At 39.5% G+C, this 25,331-nt stretch overlaps 1 protein-coding gene across 5 annotated transcripts in view; it reads left to right on the top strand.

Annotated features, from left to right (window-relative positions):
• The window catches only part of SLC9A9 (solute carrier family 9 member A9), a 199,422-nt gene extending 183,835 nt beyond the window's left edge, over nucleotides 1-15,587 (top strand). For all 5 annotated transcript variants that reach the window (XM_061365289.1, XM_061365290.1, XM_061365291.1 and 2 more), the window contains 2 exons: nucleotides 11,386-11,491; nucleotides 12,010-15,587. In XM_061365289.1, the coding sequence (XP_061221273.1) occupies nucleotides 11,386-11,491; nucleotides 12,010-12,225 (322 nt within the window). In that variant the 3' untranslated portion in view covers nucleotides 12,226-15,587. The remainder of the gene's footprint in view (nucleotides 1-11,385; nucleotides 11,492-12,009) is intronic.
• The last annotated feature ends 9,744 nt before the right edge of the window (nucleotides 15,588-25,331 follow it).

Below are 25,331 nucleotides of genomic sequence, written 5' to 3'. Positions count from 1 at the left end.
AGAGTTAGGCTTTTGAATACAAATCAACTAAAATGTGGAGATATTTTGAAACTAGCCATTAGTGTGAAATCTGGGCAGCAAATAGTTTTTAAATCAGATCTGGATTGGGAGTTGAGTGGAGTTGTTGCCAGAAATGGGAAAGGAAAAGAAAAGCAGTGATCTCCATGAATATGTTTCTTAACAAAATCACATTCATGGAGCAGCTACACTTGCTGATGTACAGTACAGCTGGCATTTGTATTATGAGTAACTTGTGACAAGAACCCCAATAGCTGACCTCTCCATCTAATGGAACACAGAGAATGAGAAAATCTCATGCTCATTCATGCTGCACTGTACTTTTCCCCACCTCTATTATTGCTTGTATTTGAGTCAGTGCCAGCATTGGTACATGTGCACAGTATATTGTGCCAATAAATAGAAGAGAATGGTGCCAACTTAAATCAAAAATAGCTTTCTTAATCTGTTTTCAGAATTTTTCACTGGAAACAAACTGTTAGATGTGAGGTAGGCAAGCTTAAAGAAACTGGCTTAAACTTTCTGAAACTGGTGCCTGACCTGCAACTTCTCTAATAACATGTGAAATAATCCATTAGAAAGAATTATGAAAGTATTTTATATTTTAGCCAAACACAGCAATGACAACATCAGCAGAGCACAGGTTTCCTCCTACTGCAGCAGATCTATTATTTACCATCATGCTGATGTTCTAGCAGTAGATGGAAGAAATAAAATCCTCAAATTACCTCTCCTGGGGTTGTACAGAAAAAAAGGGGGGGAATCCTCCCATCTCTCCCAAGGGCCTAATATCTGACACCCCTGTTGCCTTACCTCGCACAGCTATAATTGTGTTAACAGTATCAGATTTTTATCACAGGCTCCATGATTTCTTCAGGCAATGATTGTTGCACCTTGAATACCTGCTTTAAAAATCATACATCTTTCTGCTTGCCTGAAAGTGAGTGCCCTTTAATTTTATTAAGGTCCCACATTCTTTTAAAAATGTAGTAAAACAGGAGAAAAGCTTAGAAATACTCCTTGCAGCTTCTTATCTGGAATACCATAGCTTTGCAAAGATTTATCCCCTTCATACCTTCACTCTAGTAAAAAAATTATTTTTCCACATTTGCACAACTATATTTCTAATCAGCCATAAAAGTCATTTGTCACATTTGCAGAAATCTGTCTTGTTAACGCCCTACTCACCCACCCTCCAACATCACGTATCTTCAACTTTCTCCATGACAGCACGCTGTCCTCACTGAGCGTGCTTCTTTGTAGCATTTACAGGCACTCAGGAAAGAGTTTTGTGCAGACAGTTACAACCCTCCAGACTAATATGGTGACGGGACAGTGAGTTGAACTATCCTAACTAGGAGGTTAGTGCTAGCTTTTCCTATTTGTTTTATATTTGATAAACTTCACTGCTGATCAAAGTCAGTTTGATCTCTTTCAGTATGTAGTCTCTGTACTGTTACTTTAATCTGCTACTGCTCCTAAACAAAATATCCCAGTTTACCTATTTGGAATTTTAAACTGTAATGTTAGGATAAATACCTCACATTTATTTCACTCCTAGCAGTACAAAAGCTGCTGTTATCCTTGTTTAGTAGTTTCTTTTTCCCTAGGATATCTGCCATAGTTGATTATCCTCAATTGCTCTTTGCATTGAAATTTACATACTAACTAGTCTTCCTCTGGTTTAAGATATCTTTACAGAAGGAAAGATCTGCCTTGCCAGAAGGCTGCTTTCTTTGGATTACAGTGGAGCCTGTTCGGGTGCAATGTCTTCATTTCCTCAACACTGAGCCCTCCACTTCTTGATGTGCTTTCTTCACAAACCTATTAGGACATCTAACTTTATCCAGCTAGCTAACTGTGCTTGTAACATGGGTTACACTGGAAAAAACTGCTGGTGAATCTGAAGACATAATCTTTGGACCAATCCACTCACAGGAGTAGTGATTCTTAGAGCATATATTAAACTAAACAAGCTTTCTATTAACAAAGCTTTACTAAAGATATCCTTCTCTCAGAGGCTCAGCTCATCATAGGGAGATTAAGAGACTGCTTTTTTTTTAAGTCACCCCCAGCACCTCTTACTCATTACTTAACTGGTACAGTACATTACTGAGTAAAACACTCTTCTGCAAAAGTGCTAAACCACATCCTGATCTTGTCACAGGTTTTGAACCTACTTCCATATCTAAAATAAGCATTGTTTCTCACAGCTGTACAAATAAGCAATAATATATTTTCATGAACACATTATATATGTTACCCTGTTGTTGGCAGCTTTGTCACGGGCTTCACCCAGCACAAGTCACCTTGGCTCCCTAGTTTTATGTTCTATAGGGATACACATCTGTTTGTACACTGATACTGGGCCAAGAGTACAGCTCTCTGGTCTATCTTCACTACTGTACCAACCAGTCCTCAAAAAACCTTTCAGAATTCATTTTCTTTAGAGCTACTGTTCTCTTTTCTGGCATGACACCCATCTTCTTATTTATGCTTTATTCTATAGTCTACCAATAGAGGAAGAGAGATTCTGTTATTTTTTACACAGCTGACCTTTATTTTTCTCTCCTAAAAGATTCAGTGAATTATCACTTTTGTTTCTTTGATTTTGTTAGCATCTTTGAAATCATCAGAAGGCACATTGTTTATCCAAGCCTTCCTCCAATTTCATAGCTCATCCTTCAACAAAATTGTGCAACAGTAGTTCCTTACAGGATTTTCTCATAGGGGATCATATGCACCTTTATAACGGAGAGCATCCTCTGATTATTTGCAATGCAGAAGCTGTAGATTTGTCAAAAACAGTCTCTACAGATCTGTGAACTATTTTAACTGTTACTGTGCAGTTGTACCTATATAATGATTAAATATCTAACTTTCTGAAAAATGCCAAAAATTATTTTCCTATTTCAGTATAATTTTGTGCACTGGCTTTAACTCTCAATCCATGTCACCAGAGGGCTGTAGCAAGAATATTACTCCAGCCGTTACTTACAAAGTTGTAGCAGCCATTTTATTGCTTAGCTTTCACTGTAGTATTTTTAGTTTGAGCCAAATGATGCCCTTCTTGTTTGGAAAGTCCTGGTCACATTACTTTCTCACTATCCACTCCTTTCCCCATCCTCCTGGTGCTCCTCTCCGAGGGTAGAGACTCTGCAACCATTGCAATTCTCAGCACCTGTCTTAGTAGCTGCAATTTCATTGTACCTGATATGATTTATTGATGAGATGTTTTTAAAAGCTTTATAGCTTTCACTTTATTTGGTTCAGACTTTTTCTCTCTTCCTCTGTGATGTGATTGAAGTAATTCATCTGATCAAAAATTATTTGTACATGTTCTTCATTGCATTTAATCTTTAAAGTCTACTATCCCTGCATCTTGCAAATTATTAGATTTGTGGTGCCACTGGTATTAGACTGTCATTAGCAAGGTGTATAACTGCTGCCAGTCCTTGTTCTTCACACATCTGTTTTCTGAAATGTTCCTCAGGCAGATGGTGATGCCAAGGACGCTCATGAAACAATCTTCCACAGGGAATGCAGAAATCCCTACCTTGCTCTTCTACGTTCATTCTTTGTGCCAGTACCAGGGCTGAAGCATTTTATACAATGAATACACTTCACGTGAAGAGCTTGAAAGTGATCTCATCTCAGGCAGCTGGCATCAGAGTCTTTTTTTAAAGGCCTTAAGGGTCTATGCACAGCCAGGTCACACCAGTGTTCATCCTTTCTAATGCTATACTTTAGCTTACTAATGCCAATGGCATCTCCAATTTTGTAATCATGCTAAAGATGTACCACATGCAGAAGTTCATTTTCTGCAGGAAAAGAAACCCTATTGCCAAGCTATGGGTAGGCCAGTTTTGCAATGTCCTGAAAAATTTTCTATGCCTTCAAACATGCCAGGAAATCTTTAAAAGTTTTCTGAGGTGAAATTTCTTTTTATTAACTCCATGGTCATTCAGGTTTTCACAAACTTAATGATTTTAAAAGTTCTTGTTTCTGTTGCTGGCTTTGATGCCATAAGTATTACACAGAAGTTAACATATTCTTTTATTTTTTTTTCTTCTAAATACATTTAATACAGTATTTCTTAATTATGAAAGTGGATGCCTTTCATACACTCCTAGTTTCCTTGGCATGAAGGAGGATGTGTTTGGTTTCTTATATTTTGCTTCAGGGGTCCTACTTTCTTATGTCCTGAAATTAGATTAATTTCACCAAATTTTAGATACTTAATTATTAGCCATCTAAGACTTATCTAGTTGTTCAGCCTCTTCTATAGTCAAAATAAAGGGAAATTAACTCATCCCAGTTTCAATTCCTTTCAGTTAACTCCAGCACTGCAAGATAAGAATAACTGCCTTGGCATTTGGCCATTTGTCTACTGATGGACAAGTAAGACTGGTAGACTAGATTTCTTTCAGGTATCCTACTATAAGTTGTCTGAAGATAGGGGAGATTACTCCTACTAGTGATATCAACCTTGAGTAACACACATACTTCTGAAAAGTCACATGCCTGTTATCAATGCCAACTAGTACCTCAGTCTTCTGTCTTCACTGTGTGTGTAGCTGACTCATGTGTCTCTGGTGGTGTATTTTTATTGTTGTTGGTGGTTGCATTTTGGTTGGGGTTTTATTTGTTCAGTAGATGGTCATTTTCTTGTTATTATACAACTGTTGTCAGGGAGGTATTTTCACTTCAGCTGCCTCGCATAGCCTGCATCCTCCAAAGCTCTTTGACATTAATTTGTCTGACATTAGTGCCTGTTCATATACTCATTTTGAAACTTATGTGAGTATTCTTCTATCCTTTTTGCTTCCCCTATACTTCCATTTTCAAGAGTACCTTCATTAACCACTCATCAAATTATATAACCAAGTCTCCATTTATGCCTCAGATTTTTTCTTTTCATGGAGATGTTGTATTTGGGACATAATAGACTTCAAATAACTTCAGGAAGATAGCTCAATTTTCCTCTCTGCGTCAGTGAGCTCACAACTAGAAGACCGTGGTCTGTAGATACCCCAGACATTTTACTCAGAACATACTAGAGAACAAGCCACTTCTCTGCAGCTACTTATGTATACAAAGATCTGACCAAGATCAGTTCTTTTAACTTCCTCCATTTTGCCCACATCTCTACAATGCTTCCAGTTTCGAAGTTGAAAGCAGCAAATTTTTAGCCATATTCCACATAAAAGCCAGTTAGTTTTTTGGGTCTGACATAACATCTGGCTCAAGAATCTGACAGTCAGACAGGCTTTGCTAAGGATGCATTGAACTTGCTCTTATTACCACTGATTTTCATCCACTCTCCCCAGTCTCAGACATGAAAAAACCAAACACAGAGAGAATGAATCTCAAAAACAGGGGAAGTGGAAGAAGACCTGATGATTTGAATTTGCAGGACTACAGTATGATTCCATTTATCCTTGGGTGTTTCGTATTTAAGTTACATGGTAGCAGGATTTTTTTTCTTTTTTTATCCACTCCATAAAAAGAGAAAAAAGCCACAAGCAACTAGAGCAGAATTTACTAGTAACAACTACAATTCAAAATATCATTTATACCAGATTTAGTATTACCTTTCAGCTTTTTCCATAGGACAGATTAGATTATATGTTAAGAGACTTTAGACGTTATGGTCCTTACAATAGCATACCTGTTATTCTACCAAATCTAATATAACCATGCCTGCACTCTTCAGCCAGTCAACGCTGATCACTCCCCACCTTCTGAAGAAAATTCCATGTTATATGAAAAAATAACACCCACTCTTGTGCAAGTCAGGAAGAGAGTCCCCTTGAAAATAATCTCCTTTTAGGGGCAATTTTATTCTGCTGTGCATGCACTTAAAACCTGGAGATGTCTCTGTGCCTTACCAGCTCAGTCATACACACAAGCTGTTGTATAAACTCACCAAATAATCTCAGTCAGCTGTTAGCAGAGGTCAGTCACGTGCAAGACTTAGCCAGATCATAAAATGGCAGTGTTTGCTCTTTAGACTATCACATAGCTAATACCATAACCCTTCTTTTTAAGAGACAAATAGAAGTGACATCTTTTCTTTGATGCATTTCTTATGTACAAAGAGTAATATGAAACTCATAAAAAAAAATAACAGACTCAGACTTCAATAAAAAGACTCATGAAAGGGACACTTTAAAATAAAAAGCTGCAAAACTCAAGAAATCTTAAGAAAAATGCCACAAAAGATCCTGGGAATGGTGAAATGTACCTCTTATGCCTACAGCAGAAACATCACACCTAGCAATAGAATATTAAATAATGTATTTTTAACAAATGTGTATTTATAGCACAGTTTGAAATAGGAATATAGTCTCTGGAAAAAAAAACACTATATGTAACAGTAAATATAATAGCATGAACAAATTGGCAGGAAGGGAGGATGGGATTACCTTGAGTTACAGAGCCCCTATTATGCAATGAGGCAAAAGGCAAACACCTCCTGGGCCAATACAGGGCTCTGAGTTGAAGCAGAGCTGCTATACATATTTCTAAGAGTGGCCACATCGTCTGCTTTGGTGGGGGGTGTGACAGGTGTTTGCTTTTGGGGTTTTTGTTGTTGTTGTTGTGGGGTGTTTGTCATTGGGTTTTGTCTGTCCCCATCCCCTCAGCTGCAAGTTATTTCTCTTACTATTATACTCCTCAGCAGAGCCACAGCTGGATTAGGAATCAGTTCCTCCAACACAGAAAAGTGAACCTCCTTTAGGTCTGACTCAAAATAACCACAATGTTTCTGCCAGAATATTTTTTTTTCTATTTGAACATGCTAGTGCCATTTTAGCAAAAGGATAAATACTGATTTTTACCAACAGTGCAGTAATTGATGATTATTGGCTATAAGAACAGAAATTTTGAGATTCCGATTTTTCCATTCTGACATGCCACAAAAACTATTTTGAAATCTCAAAATTTCCTGCATAATGGAAATCCTAAATCTTCTGCAATATGGCTAGTGTCAGTAGTGTTTCTCACCAATATTACCCAATACTTGAAAAGCCTGGAAAGTTCCCATCACAGAGGTTTCAGACAATTGGATTATTGTTAAACACATTACACTTAGAGGAAAAAACCCTCATATTCAACCCTGGAGATGCCTTTTGCCATTTAGCCTAAACTAGATCACACTGTGAAACTTTGAAAATTTGGCTATTTGTACACTTAAGAAAAAAAAAAACCAAAAAAGAAAACTTATTTTCAAGAGCTAGATTCTGAAGGTCCTGTTGCTATTGAACATGCTGTACCCTTCCACAGCCCCTCTATGAATTGCTCAGCCTCATCAGCCCCATCAGACAACCTGCCTGTGATTCAGCTAAGCTACGTTGCTCAGACACTTGCCAGCTGTCTTGTCTACGATGGCATTGCCTTCTTTGCTTATTGCTGGGCAAGAGAGAAGAGAACATCATATGGAATCAAACCCAAAAGAGATTGAAGCTATACACGGAAGGGGTAGACAGATTTACGTGTTGAGTCTGATGTCAGTGAGACAGGATGGGAGAGGAGCTGTACCTAGCTAGTGGCAAGGGAAGACAACCTGGCTGGACAAAGGGATGTTCAAATATCAATGAGAGGACCCAGAGTAAACATTTCTGAGCACGTGAACTGGGAGTGGAAGACTGCAGATATGGTGAATCAATGGGAAAATTGTTATTTGATTAAGAAAGTATGGCATACTAATATGCCAGTACTGCAAACTAGCTAAAATTCTATACATGTGCATATACAGGCATCTTGAATTCAGTTTCCCAACCTAGAAGTGTCCTGGTTTTGGCTGGGTTAGAGTTCATTTTTCTCTCAGCTGATACAATGATGCTTCTTGCTTTAGTGTGAGAATAATGTTGATATTACAGAGATGTTTTAGTTTTTGCTAAGTAGCACCTACCCTCACCAAAGACTCTTCAGCCTCTCAGGCTCCACAAGTGAGGAGGAGGCAAAGGAAGCCAGGAGGCGGCAGAGACAGGCTAGTTGACCCAAACTACCCAAAGTGATATTCCATCCCAGAGCACACCATGCCCAGTATATAAAACTGCAGGGAGTTAGCTGGGAAGGACTGATAACTGCTTGAGTCTGGCTTGGTATTGGTCAGTGGGTAGTGAGCAATTGTATTGTGCATCACCTGTGTTTTGGGATTTTTTGTTTGTTAGGGGTTTGTTGTTTTGGATTGGGCCTTTTGCGGGGGGGGAAAGGGGGAAGGTGTCAGGATTTATTGCTTCCTTTCTATTTCCTTCTATTTATAATATATTTTACTTATTTCACACTTACTAAAAACTGTTCTCATCTCAACCCACAGGGTTTTACCTATTTTCCAGTTCTCTTCCCCATCCCACCGGAAGAAAGGGCAAAGTAAGCAGCTGCATGGTACTTAGTTGCTGTCTGAGCTTAAGCCACAACTAGAAGATACCACCTTTATAATATTAATGTTTAACAGTATATTACATAGTGTAGAAGCTGAGCTATGCAGATGGGCTGCTTGGCCGAGGGAAGCATGAAGTGCAAATCTAAAAGTGGGATGACTGATGAAATATATTTGTGCTATCTTTTCCCTATCCATGATTTACGAAGGCATGAGTTTACCTCAGCAGTAATTTATGAGTTATGCTGAGGTTTATACTTAGTCTCCTCCAATTTTTAAAGCAGCCTTAATGTAAAATTTACCTTTTTCTATTTCACTATTTAAATAATTTCTCCATGGCGATGCTGGGAGGTGCAACTAGAGCAGCTGGAGTGTGATAAGACTTCTTGCCAGCCTTAAAATGCTATAGACCCAAGTCTGATATACTTTTGAAATGCCAGGACTGCACATGGATTAGGATTTTTTTCATGCTGCACTGAATGATGTGATTATACCTGTAATACTATAAAGCAACTGTGTCAACAATAAGGAGGAAACATTTACAGCATAGGTTATTAAAACAATGAAAAATAGGCAGTGGAATTTAAGCCCCTTTATAGCAGGCTGAATAGTAGCTAGTTAAGTAAGGAATAAAGAGATAAATAATTTATTACAGAATCAGAAGTATTGCAATAAGCACAAGAAAATTGTCTTCACTTTAAACTGCATCCCAAGAGGCCTCAAAGCAGAAGCATGGACAACACGATGAATGTGTTAGAGTACATGCAGAAAAAGGGGAATTAGAGGACCCAAAATAAAGCCATCATTCAAGAACACCAGTGTTACACATATGGCAACAAATTAAGCACACCAGATGCACTAAAAGTAGAGGTGCCTCAAAAAATCTGAAGACTACTGTGGTGGCTAAGTAGACTGCCTGTTTCAGAATGCACACCTTATTCCTATCTGATCTAGTGCTGGCCTCCATGCAAATGTGGGAGGAAAACAGGACTCAAATTTTTACTGTGAGGTGGAAAAGCTCACTACAAAGTTATAAAGCAGCTTAGCTTAAGACCTATCCCCGAGATCATCAGGGTAAAGGAGAAAGAGTAGAGGAATATTCATCTTCAGTTACTTGTTCTGGAAGAGAATAAAAGAACAGAGCAGATGGAATTCAGTATAATCATACAAAGCTTCCATTACAAGCCTGTATTTTTCAGGCTGGATCTGACAACTCAGTTCAAACAATCCAGGTTGTTTGTACTAACAAAGACAAGATTTCCAAAAATTAAAAATCTGAAATTAGGCTCCTAATTACAAAACCAGAAATGAAAGTATGTTTTTACCAAATGCTGAAAACAAAAATTATGACAGCTTTCATATATAGCTTTTAATAACAGTTATTAACTGTTTGGCACTTCAGAGGTTTCAAATAAAATTAGGAGTTGATCAGAAAAGGATTTTTTGGTTTGATTTTATTCTTTCAGAAGCAAGAGGCTCTAAACTTTCCAATTACAATTTGACCTAATGAGATTCCACCCTGATCATCACTCTGATAATAATTTAAATTAAAGTATTACAACATTTTATTTTAATTCACACTAACTCAGTATGAGACCTTGGACAAAGGAAATGCACAATTTTCTGACAGATTCAGTTAAAAAAAAAAATTAAAAATGCACAAATACTGTAGAACCACACCAGATACTATAGAACTTACATGGCTGTAACACAGAGGATAGCAGAGCAAGTTGTTTAGCCTTTCAATCTGTAACCAAGATCATAAGGATATATATTGTACATGGCATTTCTCAGAATACAGAATTTGTACTTTGAGTAAAACAGTGATACCATAAACAACCAGTAAAGAAAAGGAGACACAGGTATGGTTAAGACTCACTGTTAGTTACTCAGTATTTCTACAGTATTGATGCAGAGCTCTAACCACTGCTCAGTTTTACATTTGTTCCCTCCTTCTTTAAGGAGGCAGAGAGAAAGCATGAGGGAGAAAGCGCAAGAAAGCAAGCAAGAGAAAGGAGCAGGGGAGAGAAAGCAGGACAGCCATCAATAAAGCAAATTTTCCTTAATAGCAAAAATAGCTGACAGACTTGCTTCCTAAGAACATTGAAAATTATTTTGCAAGTAAAAAAGCAGAGAAGGTAAGCCAACTTGAGGGAATCATGGGAAAGTAATTACTGACAGATATGAGGATGATATAATGGTTAAAGATGAGCAGGTTTTTCTTTTATCTCAATAAAGGACTTTTGGATTAAAATATTGGTGCAAGACAATAGCTTAAAGCCTGTTCCTAACATAGTAACATAATTTTATAGAAAGAAGTATTGACACATCAAGTGTTAAATAAATACATTGAACGCAGAAAAGCCAGAGATGCGCATAACTTATACACACTCTCAGCAATAAACTTATTAGCCAAAATATACTTTGCCTACTGAAGAAAAATGCATTGATTTTACAAAAGGCTGAGTATGTTTCAGAAAGTGTTCACTACTGTTCTTACATAAAGCAACTGATACAGTTGCATCTTAATTTGTTTCCTGTTAAACACTTACAGCAAACAATAGATGATAACAGTAAACAGGATAATTTAGTACACGTTTCCACTCTTCCACTTCCTACTGCATTTACGTATTCCACAACACATCACCCTTCAGCCATTCCAATAGCCTTCAGAATGTAACACACTTTGAGCATCGAAATATTTGGGAGTTTGTTTTGTGGTTGGGGGTTTGGTTTTGAGCATGATGAGGAGTGGGTTTTTTGCTTGGTTTGGTGTGCGGGTTTGTTTGTTGTTACTGAAAAACATTAGACAACTCTGATGACAAGTGAAGATATGCAGTAATGGATGGGTAAAGAGATGGTATTTTTTCTTTCCATTCAGTTAGACAATGCCCTTATTTAAAAAGGGATTTATTTGTGTACTAGAAAAACATGTTAGTAACAATATTTCTATAAGAAATATTCTTTAACAAACTTTACAGATACTTAAAACCTATCTTAACCCATGCTGGTCCACCACTTACAACGACATTACCTGAATGGTGTAATCCTGTTGCCAGGCTTCTGACCAGCCCCAGTGCATATGGTGTAAGTACTCAGTTTGCTTAATTTTATTTAAGGTGTAATCTAAACCCTGACATCCTCAACAGAACCCTTTGGTAAACTCCCTTTTCCAAAGCCTATTACTTTCAAGGCTCATCATTACACAATCTCTTCAGTGTCATGGATAAGAGGCCTCAGAAGGTACAGTGCTACGTTTTCAAGAATGTCCACTAATACCTCAAGAGATTCAAACATGAGTGACATGTTGAAAATAATTCAGTCAGGTGCTTAAAGCATTGGCCGCATGAGTGATATTTTAGCACTGAAATTATATCTTTAAGATCTGAAGAGTAGATTATGTTTCTCAACACTGCTGGAAAACAGAATATGGTAAGCAATTGTTCATTTTAAATCAACATCAAGGTGGTAAATTAATACCTGAAAAAATAAGCAAACAATGAGATGAAAGTGGAATTGCTTTAGAATTGTTCTCTATTTAAGCGTTAACAAAATTCCTCCTCAAGAGTCTTGCTTCCACTGATTTTTTTTTTGTTTGAATGCAGGATCAACTGAAGGATGATGACACAGATTATATCATAAATAATGATGAATTGACTGAAAACTATGAATCGTCTGCTCACATGCCAGTGTGGGACAGAACAGGTTCTACCCAGGCTACAGGCAAGGAAGATATTCATGAAGGAGACCTAGGATTAGGAGGGTACAAACTCCAGCTTGAACACACTGCACATCAACCCCAGATGAATCCATTAGCATAAACAGTGTAATGTTAATCACAAGAAATAAGACTAAAACAAAAAAAAAATGAGGGATGCTGTTATGTGAACATGAAGCTAGAAAATGTACAAAGCACAAAACTCAAAGAAAAATTAAATTTTACCAACTAAATACCTGCTCCCCCCAGGTGAAGGTTTATCATCATCCCTGTACCTACAGCAAGACGCAAGCTTTCCAACTGCAGCAGGTTTTGATAAGAAGATGCAGGCATTACCAGCCCACTAAATTCTTTACAGTCTTGTCTCAGTGCTTGACTGTATCATGCCCCTCACACGTACGCAGACCTCTGAATGTTACTTGTAGACTTTAGTCAGCTGGAACAAAGATCTTCCTAACATCTTCATTCTCACATGATGACAGCGCTTTTACAGCTGTTCCTAAACAGATCCACAGACAGCTACTAATATAGTAGCTATTACAGTTATAATGAAGAAGCAGAAGAGTCTTTGTCCAATGAGTATGTGAACTAAAAATATTTAAAACATGCATTGCAGCACCTCAGTCTTGACAGGTTAAGCTCATTCAAGCTTACAGCATAGACTTTTCCTGACAGACCAACATTTGCTTTCTAAATACACCTGATAGCCTAATTTAGCTAGGGTTGCACCAGACTGCCACAAAGTGGATATTGATAGTAGAAGACATTGAAGTCTACGTAATCAGCAACAGACGCTCTTTTATGGCTGCAGAGAATGGGCATGACCACTATTTATACAGCAGTTATTCCACAAGACATTTGGCATGACAGCCTCACAGCACAGGAAGCTTACATGCTGGGAAAAATTTTATTGTTTTTTTAAGATCACTTCAAATGTATACTTTGATTTAAGCAGTCAACTGCTTCACGTTTTATTGCTTGAGGAGAGTTGTTTCTCATCAAATATTTCTGCAAAACAGCTATATCCGAGACTGTCTGCTCCATGGATGTTTGTCTATCTATCTATGCAGGGCACTTAGTATCACACTAGTGATGAGTACAGTGAGCATTAGATATAGAAAAACAAGGATAGCTTAGGTGTAGATGTATTAATTATAACAACTGATCTACCATTACATACAGCCAGCTGTCATATGCCATTATTAAGCAGTAACACAGATCAGCTTTTGCACAGATCAAATAAGCAGTGCAAATACAGGGACAAAGCCACACTTCTGTTACTAGAACATGTGCCTTTTTTCACTGCAGAAGTTTCAACTAGCTGTGCATGATAATGTTCCTACTAAGAAAGTTAAAATATGAAGAATTTTAAAATAAGGTCATTTTTAATATATAAAGACAATAAGCAAGACATTTGAAATCTATAAGAATAAAAATCAAGCTGAATAGGTCTTGATTTTGCCACAGATGGAAACTGAAATACAAACTTAAATATAATCAAGTTTTAGTCATTTTTTTTCCCCCAGGCTAAATAATTTCTGGTTAAATATGACTCTATAACAGCTGTTTTAAGTATAAATTTGAATGCTGAAGTTCTATATGCTGTTACAAAAGATCATAAGCTTAAACTGGCATTTCATTTTCCCTAAACAGTAATCAAGTTACTTCAAACAATCTTAATCCCCATGTAGCTTAAAACAAGTAATATTCAGGCATGATCAAAAGTTCTGAAAAGAACTAATGAATTTCCAGCTCCCTAATTTGCCTTGTTTAGCTACATGAGGTTGGAAAAATATGCACAGCAGGTTGCAAGAAGGGATGGAGAGTGGATGAGGAGGTAAGGTTTTACTGTATAGTACTGTGCAAGTTGCAGCATGCAGTAAGAGTCAGCAAAGGTAACAGGAAGCAGGAGAAGCAGGTAGAGACATGCCGCGGTGGGGCGAGTATGTAGCAAAACAGTGAGAAGGTATTATCATGGATGGGTGCGAACAGTACAGATTTCAGTAGCCATAGTTTCCCCTTTCAATCTTCAGAAGTATTGCGTGCATGTCACTGGGCTTCCTAAGCTCCTTATGAAGCAGAGATCCTAGTACTTATAGTGCAAATCAATAAACTGCTGCAGTATTATGAAGAAGCTAAGATGTTTTTCACAGCTGCTACATGAACTGGAAATGACAAGCTCTTCAGTAACAGTTCTGCTTTTAGATTCCACTCTGAAATGTGTCCTGTAGCATACTCTGTGGGTTTTTTGCTGATTTATTTACTGTGCCTATGTCCAAGATACTCACACTTGGGCAATGTGATAAATGGAAAGCCCTGGGGTCTGAAATTCTCTGTGTATCAAAAGAAAAAAAACTCTGTAGTGAATACTCCCCACACTCTTGTACCTGGATGCCTAAAAGGGCTACTTTACTGAGTAAAGAAAGTCACCCCTTGCAACAGAAGAGTGCATCCTTAACATCTCCACAGGTCAGATTTTTATGCTAAGACTATGAAAACGTTGAATCAATAGTCCCAGCAGGATGGGTATTTAGCCTCTGGGACTGTGCTCAGCAAGCACAGTATCATTAACTCTTAGTAAAATTAGTAACTTGAGTTGCAAGCAAACTTGAAACTTGTACTAAATGGCAATAAGTCTCAATTATCCATTACAGTATTAAGCCCTGCCATTTCCTAATTTCAGGATATTCTCTTCATAACATGCAGATCAAGAGTTAAGACAGCATTAGAACAGATGATATATTTGTATTCAAGAAGAAATTACTTGTAACTAATAATTCTGCTTGACTGTTTAAACAGAGTAATGGATGTTAAGAGAGGCCTTTAATGTTAATTTACAGTTCATACACTGGAGATTTAAACTACTCAATATCACACAGTGTTTGACTGAATGTGCAAGTCACTCATGATAAATGTGAAGCCATTCTTCCTATCCAAGTTAATCTAATAAAACACTGCACAGAAAATGAAATGTAAAATATGTTGTCAAAATGTAGTGACTGCATCCTCAGTAGGAAGACCAAAATGTTAGGAAAGATGGAAATCTGCAATATTGCTAAACCTTTCAGGTTTCTGAAGTAATAACTGAAATGTCATACTGAACTGCAGAGAACATTTGGCTAAAGTTGGAAGCAGCAAAATGAATTCTGGCTATACACAGAGCCAGTCCAAAAAAGATGTTGTACTAGAAATGTCAGGGAGCTGTGATAACTTTCACAGAGAAGTGCAACATTGTTTAACCTCACTGAAAGCAGGAGCCATTGTAAGCAAACACTTACGTTGCTGTGTTAAGAGCTCAAACTTGTTCATATTAACCGCATTAGGACTATCTTCAACAAACTGATCAACATTGTACATAAGTTAAGGAACTAAACTAATTGCATTGAAGTCACAAGACCAGTTCACACCCTTTCCCCCTAGAAACTTACTCATGTGCCTTGCTGGGCTGAGGACAGTCTGTACAAATCATTCTTTCCTTTTGAAAGCTGGTCTGTTTTTAACTATCAGTCAGCAAATAATGCTGGGCCTGGAACACCCCGATTGCCATGTGCATTTGTGTACAACACAAATGCAGCAATACACGTAAGTTTGTTTTAGATACACCTGAGCATTACACATAGGCTTTCAAAGTCCTTTGTTTTCACAGAGATTGAGAATTGTTGGGTTAAAAATATTAATTATGTACTTCAGAGAACAAAAAAAGATACCCAAATACCCATTTCAGAGATTGGAAACTGCTTCTAATGACCAAGATGTTTTCCCCCACTTCCTTCTAGCAAAATGTAAAATAGCTCTTTACAACATCTTAAAGCAAACCAGTTCCAAGCATTTTAAGTAACACAAGCAAACTCATCTCTAGCAATATAATGCCAATAGATATGAGTTCTAATCAGTGAACTATAAAAGACTTGTCAATATTTTTATTTTATAAACAGCCTTTCAGAACTTGAGAATTCTTCAGTTGATCCAAATTTCCTGATGTTACCCTACAGCCTATCTGTCTATTTTTCAATATCCAGAATTCCAATAGCCAAAATTCCAGTATCAGTCAGGTTTAAGATCATGAAATCCCCTCTGTCCTTTAGCTCAGTGATTAGTTTTAATGGCAAATATTCCCCTTTAGAAGATTCAAGCAAAACACCTGAAAATGTTTTTTTCTTGCATACTGGTTTGTTTGTTGGTGTTTGGGGTTTTTTTGTTGCTTGGGGCTTTTTTGTTTGGTTTTTGTTGGTTGGTTTTTGTTGCATATACTTTTTTACATCATAATCACATACTGGAGTGCAAGTTCCTGAACAGTAAGAAAGAAAATTTTGCCTGCTAATGCAGTACTTGTCTTTCTCTTTATTCATCCCTTTCAAGTGACTAAAGGAATAGGATGGCCTAGTGTAGTGATGGACATCAGCCAAGCCAATATTTGCTTCAACAGTGGTGCAAGTCATACTTTCAAATTTAAACAACCTACTGGACATCCTGGCGTGTATTAAGAAGCACAGACAAATTCTTCAAAAAGCAAAACATGATGTCTTTCAGCTCTATTGTGTCAGTCAACAGCCCAGGTTTCTCTTCTCCATATGAAAAGCACAGGGACTTTCTTACAGTTAACCCAAGGTATTTCAAGTCTTCATCTCCAACTTGGGTTTTGTTTTAAACAGTCCTCTGGCACCATCAGCAGCTGCACTGCTAAGAAAGAACACCAGCCAAGACTGTCTCATAGTTCCATGGAATTCCACAGGAAAACCCCACAGTCTTCATGTTTCCAATTACACCCTTCCAGCTTTCCCACTGTTAACAACCACATTGGCTTCCTCCCACACCATCACACCCTCGCTCTGGGCAGCCTTCCCTCTCCACACCAGAGGAGGCAGCAAGTGCTGCACAAGTTCTGCTGCATTATACATGCAACAGCAGTAATTTGGCTCACAAATGAAACTTCTTTTTTTCCCCTCCCCCCAGTGTCAGAGCACAGACAATATTTCCCCACCTAATTCAGTGTCACTGGTCAACATCATTCCCTTACTAAAATCAGGTCTGGGGTACAGAAGAATAAACACTGTTTCAGGCCTCAAAGGATCCCAAATTTGACAGAGTCCAAGTAACATTATCCTTCTGAGGACTGGGCAGGGCTTGAAATTCTGGTGTCAGAAGCAGTAAAGAATATCCAGAACTGTTTTCCAGCTAATGTTCTACATGATATTTTACCACATAGCTGTTTGCCTCTGGTGTGCTACAGCAAAGGCAGGTGGACATTAAGAAGCTATTGGTATTTTATTTGGTACGTGTTTGAAACTAGAGAGTTCACTATGGCCAACAATCCAAACACTAAAAGATATAACCTTTTGCCATGATATCAGGCATTATGCAGGCCTAGGACAAGTTATATCAAGTGACTTGAAATGGGATAATATCCCACAAGCATAATGAGATTTCTTACTCCAGAGGTACAGTACCTTCTAAATATAATCCAGTGCTTTATAATACATGCCTGACTCAAAATCAAAATAAGACAGAAAAGGAAATTAATTAATGAATGATAAAAGGGGAACAAGGGAAGAAAGAATCAGTGACAAAGAAGATATTCAAGTCTGAAAAGATCATAGAATCATAGAATACTTAGGGTTGGAAAGAATCTTAAGATCATCATGTTCCAACCCCCCTGCCATGGGCAGGGACACCTGACACTAAACCATATTACCCAAAGCATCATCCAACCTCGTCTTGAACACTGCCAGGGATGGAGCATTCACAACCTCCCTGGGCAACCCATTCCAGTGCCTCACCGCCCTAACAGGAAAGAATTTCCTCCTTATATCCAACCTAAACTTCCCCTGTTTAAGTTTGAACCCATTACCCCTTGTCCTATCACTACAGTCCCTAATGAAGAGTCCATCCCCAGCATCCCTATAGGCCCCCTTCAGATACTGGAAGCCTGCTATGAGGTCTCCATGCAGCCTTCTCTTCTCCAGGCTGAACAGCCCCAACTTTCTCAGCCTATCTTCATGAGGGAGGTGCTCCAGTCCCCTGATCATCCTCGTGGCCCTCCTCTGGACTTGTTCCAACGGTTCCATGTCCTTTTTATGTTGAGGACACCAGAACTGCACACAATACTCCAAGTGAGGTCTCACAAGAGCAGAATAAAGGGGCAGGATCACCTCCTTTGACCTGCTGGTCACGCTCCTTTTGATGCAGCCCAGGATATGGTTGGCTTTCTGGGCTGCAAGCACACACTGCCGGCTCATATTCATTTTCTCATCGACCAGCATCCCCAAGTCCTTCTCTGCAGGGCTGCTCTGAATCTCTTTGCCCAGCCTGTAGCTGTGCCTGGGATTGCTCTGACCCAGGTGTAGGACCTTGCACTTGGCATGGTTAAACTTCATCAGGTTAGCATCAGCCTGCCTTACAAGTGTGCCAAGGTCCCTCTGGATGGCATTCCTTCCCTCCAGCGTATCAACCAAACCACACAGCTTGGTGTCATCGGCAAACTTGCTGAGGGCGCACTCAATCCCACTGTCCATGTCAGAGATGAAGATGTTAAAGAAGACTGGTCCAAACACAGATCCCCGAGGGACACCACTTGTTACTGGTCTCCCTTGGACATTGAGCCATTGACCACAACTCTTTGTGTGCGGCCATCCAGTCAGTTCTTTATCCACCGAGTGCTCCATTCATCAAATTGATGTCTCCAATTTAGAGACAAGGATGTCGTGTGGGACAGTGTCGAACGCTTTGCACAAATCCAGGTAGATGACATCAACTGCTTTACCGCTGTCCATCAGTTCTGTAGCCCCACCATAAAAGGCCACCAAATTGGTCAGGCAGGATTTGCCCTTAGTGAAGCCATGCTGGCTGTCACCAAGCACCTTGTTGATTTTCATGTGCCTTAGCATGCCTTCCAGGAGAATCTGCTCCAAGATTTTGCCAGGCACAGAGGTGAGGCTGACTGCTCTGTAATTCCCCGGGTCATCCATTTTCCCCTTCTTGAAAATGGGGGTTATATTTCCCTTTTCTGGTCATCAAGAACTTCACCTGACTGCCATGATTTTTCAAATACGATGGCCAGCGGCTTAGCAACTTCATTCACCAGCTCCTTCAGGACCCGCGGATGGATTTCATCAGGACCCATGGACTTGTGCACATTCAGATTTTTAAGATGGTCTCAAACCAGTTCCTCTCTTACAGTGGGCCCAAGGTCTTCATTCTCACAGTCCCTGTGTCTGTCTTCCAAGACTTGGGTGGTGTGGTCAGGGCCTTTGCCAGTGAAGACTGAGGCAAAGAAGTCATTCAGAACCTCAGCCTTCTCCAAATCCTGTGTAGCTAGTTCACCCGAGAGCTTCCTGAGGGGGCCTACATTCTCCCTAGTCTGTTTTTTACTTGCTGTGTACCTGTAGAATCCCTTCCTGTTATCCTTAATATCCCTAGCCAAGTTCAGTTCTAACTGGGCCTTAGCTTTCCTAACCTGGTCCCTAGCTTCCTGGACAACATCCCTGTACTCTTCCCAGGCCGCCTGTCCTTGCTTACACCTTTTATAAGCCTCTTTTTTCATTTGAATTTTCCTCAGGAGCTCCTTATCCATCCAAGGAGGTCTCCTGGCCCTCCTGCTGCACTTCCTTCTGGTTGGGATGCAACACTCCTGAGCTTGTAGCAGGTGATCCTTCACTATCAACCAAGTGTCTTGGGCCCCCCTGCCCTCTAGGGCTATATCCCATGGAACCTTACTAAGCAGGTTCCTGAAGAGGCCAAAGTCTGCTCTCGTGAAGTCCAGGGCAGTGAGCTTGCTGCATGCTCTTCTCACTGTCCTGAGGATCTCAAATTCAACCATCTCGTGGTCGCTGCATCCAAGGCTGCCCTGGAGCATCACATTTCCAATGAGCCCTTCCCCGTTGGTGAGCACGAGGTCAAGCATGGCACCTCTCCTTGTCGGCTCCTCTGTTACTTGCAGAAGGAAGTTGTCTTCCACACAATCGAGGAACCTTCTGGATTGCTTGTGCGGGGCCGTACCGTCATTCCAACAGATGTCAGGGTGGTTGAAGTCACCCATGAGAACGAGGGCCTGTGAGCGTGAGGCTTTTCCTACCTGTCTATACAGTGCTTCATCCGCAGGTTCTCCTTGATCAGATCACAAAGATATTAAAAGCAACTTAAAACGGAAACCCAAATTAAAGTTTTTATCTGTAGCACGAGAAACTAAGAATTAGTTTGAAGAACACTCTCAAAAACTTTGCTAGACCCTTATCCCTGATGCTACTACTGCACTGTAAAAAAGTTAGCCATTTCATATCCTAAAGGGAGCCACTGCTGCCAGCTGAAGGTTGACCCAATTTAAAGAAAATGAAGAAAAAGGACTCAAGGTGAAAGGCTAATCCTTGAACAGCACTGTTAGCAAAGCAATAAAAGCTACATAAGCGTGATATTTGCAGAAATGTGGAAAAACAACTGATGATATAAGTTCTTCAGCCTCATTTTGTCTCTCCTTCCTTCACCAGCTTTTTTTTTTTCCACCAAGTTGTCTCTTTCACCTTCCCTGGTTTACCTTTATTTTTAAGATAAAGGTTTAACTTTTCTCAACCTTTGGGCTAGCAAAATTTTATGAAGCCCTTTTCCCTGTTCACATGATATCCACACCCAACTCAATTTTAACAGTCCTTCAAAAGGAACCAATATGATGCAGAGTATATGAACTACGTGACTTCTACACCAAATAAAGATCACACCTAAAGACAGGTGGGTCAAACACATCACAATATCCTTTAGGCACTTCACTATGGCTAGTGAAGTTAAGAGCAAGTGTTCTTATATTTCAGCTACAGGAGCCAAGAGGAGCAAAAGCCCTTCAAGGCTTCAGAAATCATTCTCAGTGAGGCAGACATGGCATGGTGTCAGAGCAACCTCATGCAAGCAGTCTGGCTGTGCGCGCTTTCCTTACAGTAAGGATGAGGCAGTTTGCCTTCAAAAGCTAGGGCACACGAGCTTACACCCACTGCTGGAGAATATTAGCACACAGGCAGTTGCTGCAGAGCACCAATACACACCCCTAAATACAAACCCACTGCCTTTTTCCTCCCTTTGTACAAGTAGCCTGGGGCAGCGCCTGGAGGGAAAGCTCTCTTGCCCATGGGAAAACTCACATTTATCTGCAATATTCCAAGCAGAGGTTTCCAGCTGGCAGAGTAGGGAAACTGGGGCTACCCTTTTACCATTCCATGGTCCAGGCATATTTGCCTCCTAGTTCTCCAAGAGCCCTGCTGATGCTGTTGATTTGAGAAGTGACTGGAGCACCTTTTCTGATGGAAGCTAATGTGAAGTGGGCACTTGAGAGAAGTGCTCTAGTTTCTACTGAGTGAACCATTAAACCTATGCAAAAAGAAAAATCACTGTTCTGTTTCTTAACTGTTTGGTTTACTGCAAGGATCTGTCTGCAAACATTGAGAATCATATTTACAGGCCTCAAAACCAATAATGGAGAATCTGCCATGAAACTTCAAACTCCCTAAATTTGGCTCTGAACAAACATCCTCTTCTGCCTAAGCCCCCCATATACCACCACCTGGCAGGGTTTCATGCTTTGTTCATTGGAAAACACAATGGTTTATCCTTAAACTAAAATTTTAAAGTACTGGAAGAGGATTTTAGTATAGAGATAGGAACATGGATGAAGATTACAACTCAGTGTAGTTCAGATGCTCTGGGAGGATGACTGTGAACTGCCTTTGCCAACAATGGACTTTCACCTAAAAAAATGCTCATGCAACACCCACAGTTAACAAATAGTGACACACTGTGCGCAGTTAATGTATGGTCCAAAATACAGCTTGAATGCATTTGCATGAACAACGTAATAATCTAATTTTAAGTTGGTTTTACGTCCCAGCTAAATCAGGAATCTGAGGAAAACTAGTTTAATCTACAGACACTTGGCACTATTTTCTGAAACTATTTAAATCCTGGTTAATAAGGTTTACTAAAGAAAAATAGAAACAGATTAACTGGTACCCTTAAAAATTACCACATCTCGTCACTGACTTTATGTGGCTCTGGAAAAGATTTAGAAATAGTTCTATCATGAGTATTATCTGAATGACTTCAAAGACTTTCATTAGGTGCTTTTCTTATAAAACATAAAATAAAGAAAAAAATAAGCAAAAAAAAAAAAAAACACAGGCAAAAAAAAACCACACTCACAAAAACCACTTCAATGCAGTATGCAATAGGGAGTAAGGATGACCACTGCAGAAATCAATTCTGTCCTCAGAGCTTTCCAGATGATTTCTAGACCTGTCAATGATATCCAATTATTTCAAAAGTTATCTCAGTATCCCTCAAACTGCTGCACTAACCACCAGGCTAAGCAGGTGACCTGAGCCAGCACACAGTCCACTGCTCTAGCGTCAGTAACTGGAACAGAAGAGCTGTCAGCAACACACAGACTCCCCCTTCTCCCTTTTCACCTTCATTTCCTACTAGAACCTGATCAAGGGTAACTTGGAGCAGCATATAACAACCCCCAGTTCACCTTCACTACTACATTCATTTTTTCAAAGACCAAGGCTATTCAAAGATTGCTTCATGTTAAACTGAGCCATGATTTTTAAAAGTGAGTTTAAACTTAAGTTCCTAAAATGCATGGGCTCCTAGTTAAATAACGTAATTTTTTACAGTGATGAATACCCAGGAGCTCACCTATTGCAGTGATAAAAATTGCACTGAAATTAGCTCATAGGAAATGCCAAAATGCTCACAGCTCCCAGCAGGACTTCTAAGACAAAAGCACAGCATAAACGCACCCTACTCTGATCAGCACACTAAACTCCTTACACCAAAAATGAAACTGATTTCCATCACAGCATGACTCAGCTACTGTGCAAGGAATAAATTGGAGACCTAAACAGTATTGACACCATTAAGGTCATTGCTGCTGGATTTGTTTCGGGGTTTTTTCCCTTTGTCTTTTTTCAAGTTGAAGCTACCTGGGGAGGAGAAGACAAAGAACCTGAGCAAGCATGAGGAGCGGTGACCTCATCTTTTGTTTGGCCTCCCAGCTCAGGAGAGCCAGAATTGTGTGAAGCCCAGCATGTGCTGCCGCTTATTTTTTCCATGGCTGCTCCAGCATATGCCTTCGATACGATTGCATCTCTTGCTCATAACAGCCTTAGTCAATGAGGATTTTCTCAAAAACTTCCTGTACAGAAAGGTATCAGTTCAGCACACAGTAGTGCAAGGATAGAGATGTGGTTGTAAGCTGGTGGATTCTTTGTGGTTTTAATATCCAGGATTTGCTCATGTTGAGAGCTCTAGTTGGGAGTCAGTTTATTTAGACAAAGCTTTCACCATCTGTTCTTCCAAATTCTGAAAACATGAAGAGAATATGCTCCACAAGCAGCTACAAACACAGATGAGCTCTGCAATTTATACTGGGATATACTATATACAGGGAAAATAGCTCGTAAGATTTATGAGATTTCTCCTTCAGGCATAAATTGAGGATTGACGCTTTAATGCTCTAACCTCCTTTAATTTTGCACCACAGTGAAACAATTCTGTTTTACATGAGTTTGCTGTCGCCCAGCTCTACAGAGGCTCAAATTCTTCCGAACTAAGCTTACAAGACATTTCTAATTAAAGACAAACTTGTCAGCTTCACTGATACACCACCTACCTTCACACAGTCCTTACAAAGAGGTTTTGTATTTCCTAAAAGTTAGTATCTCCAAATAATTAGCAAGTTAAGCTACAGCTACAATATAATTCACTTTCAAACAATAGCCACATGAAAATGCATGAATACCTACCTCCCTTAAAGTACAGCTCCCAGCTCTTATTCCTGACTTTTCAGACAATTTACACCTACTTGACAACACCTTCGCAAACTCTGCCCCAGTTCCCCAGACATTATAGGTACCAGTTACCTGTAATTGTGCTGGGAATAAGACATTGGAGCTTCTCTAGAGCAGGCTTCTGTGAAGGCTCTGCAAAGGATGACCTGCTCTACCAGCTCCCAGGGGTGCAGGAACCTTGCAGGAGCCTGCCCACACCTGCATGAACAGCTGTCATCCCAGGCGGACAAGAAAGGAGCTTGCCGTCTCCTCCTGCAGGGACTATTTCCGAGTTTTCCTGCAAAGTCAACCAATTTGACAAGAAGCCACCACTGAAGGCTGGAGAAATAGATTTTCTTATTCCCAGCACTTAGACCCACTGCCTATCACAGAATTATGCTGATGTTTCCCTGCCGATGCCAAACTGCCCTCCTGCATCAGCCCATTCTGTTTCCTGGTGTCTTCAGAAGTAGCAGATCTCCCTCAAAGCCTTTGAAAAATGTTGCTTGCGTGAGAAGGTCAGCAAACATCACCCCTTTGAAGGCAGGTAAACCCTCTTGCTCTTGGAATCAGTCACGTCCTCCCCCCCAGGATATAAAATATCTTCTTGTCTCAACAACACAGACAACTGGCAAAAGGCAGTGCAAGAGTCCACAGGACAAAGTCAGAGTCCTCTGATCTGGCAGTCGTTCATGGCCCATTTTCTGCACTGTATTATTTCACTTCCCCTTAGGAAATCTACCTTTTCTGTTCCAGTGCAGTGCCATCTATAAGCTATAGAATTCAGAGCAACTCAGGCATAATTAAATTAGCTCTTGTAGGGCAATTGCTGCAGAACCACTCAAAACAACTGCTCAGATGTGTTGCAATTAAAAATATGCAATTAAAAACAATTTACATCAAAATCAAATACTATACAAAACTTTTCCAATTTCATTAAAAGCTCCATGGAATAGAAGTCAATATTAATCATTTTGATTGTTGCTTCGCTTTCTGTAAAAATTTGCATATTTATATCCTTACTGCATTAAATGTTAGTTTAGAGGAATTTGACAATGTATACCATACCCAAACTCAAAAGTAAACCTTAAAAGATTAAAAATACAGAACAAAATGGTTCAGATCCTCATAAGAAGTATCAGGTTTTCAATCCTGTTTAAGGAGAGAAAAAGATTTCAGAAAAAAGCATTTTCTGTATCTCCCCACTCTCCTCCCCCAAGGATTAGCCATTATAAAACCACCAATGGGCCTCCTTGAACCTTATTTAAGAGTCTTTTTAGGCTTCTCCACACCCAGAGCACAAATGCTATGGCCAGCAACCCACCAGGGATGCAGGACATGCACAGGTCTTCCCAGATAAGAAAGGAGAAGTATCTCTCTGCTCCAGCAGTGACAGGGTAGT

Source organism: Neopsephotus bourkii, unplaced genomic scaffold (genome assembly GCF_033783945.1).
Source record: "Neopsephotus bourkii isolate Nb327-2 ecotype Australia unplaced genomic scaffold, CSIRO-AGI_Nbou_v1 NB_1279, whole genome shotgun sequence".
Classification (NCBI taxonomy): Eukaryota; Metazoa; Chordata; class Aves; order Psittaciformes; family Psittacidae; genus Neopsephotus; species Neopsephotus bourkii.
Note: the sequence above shows the minus strand (reverse complement) of the source record. Positions and strands in the feature narration are given on the sequence as shown.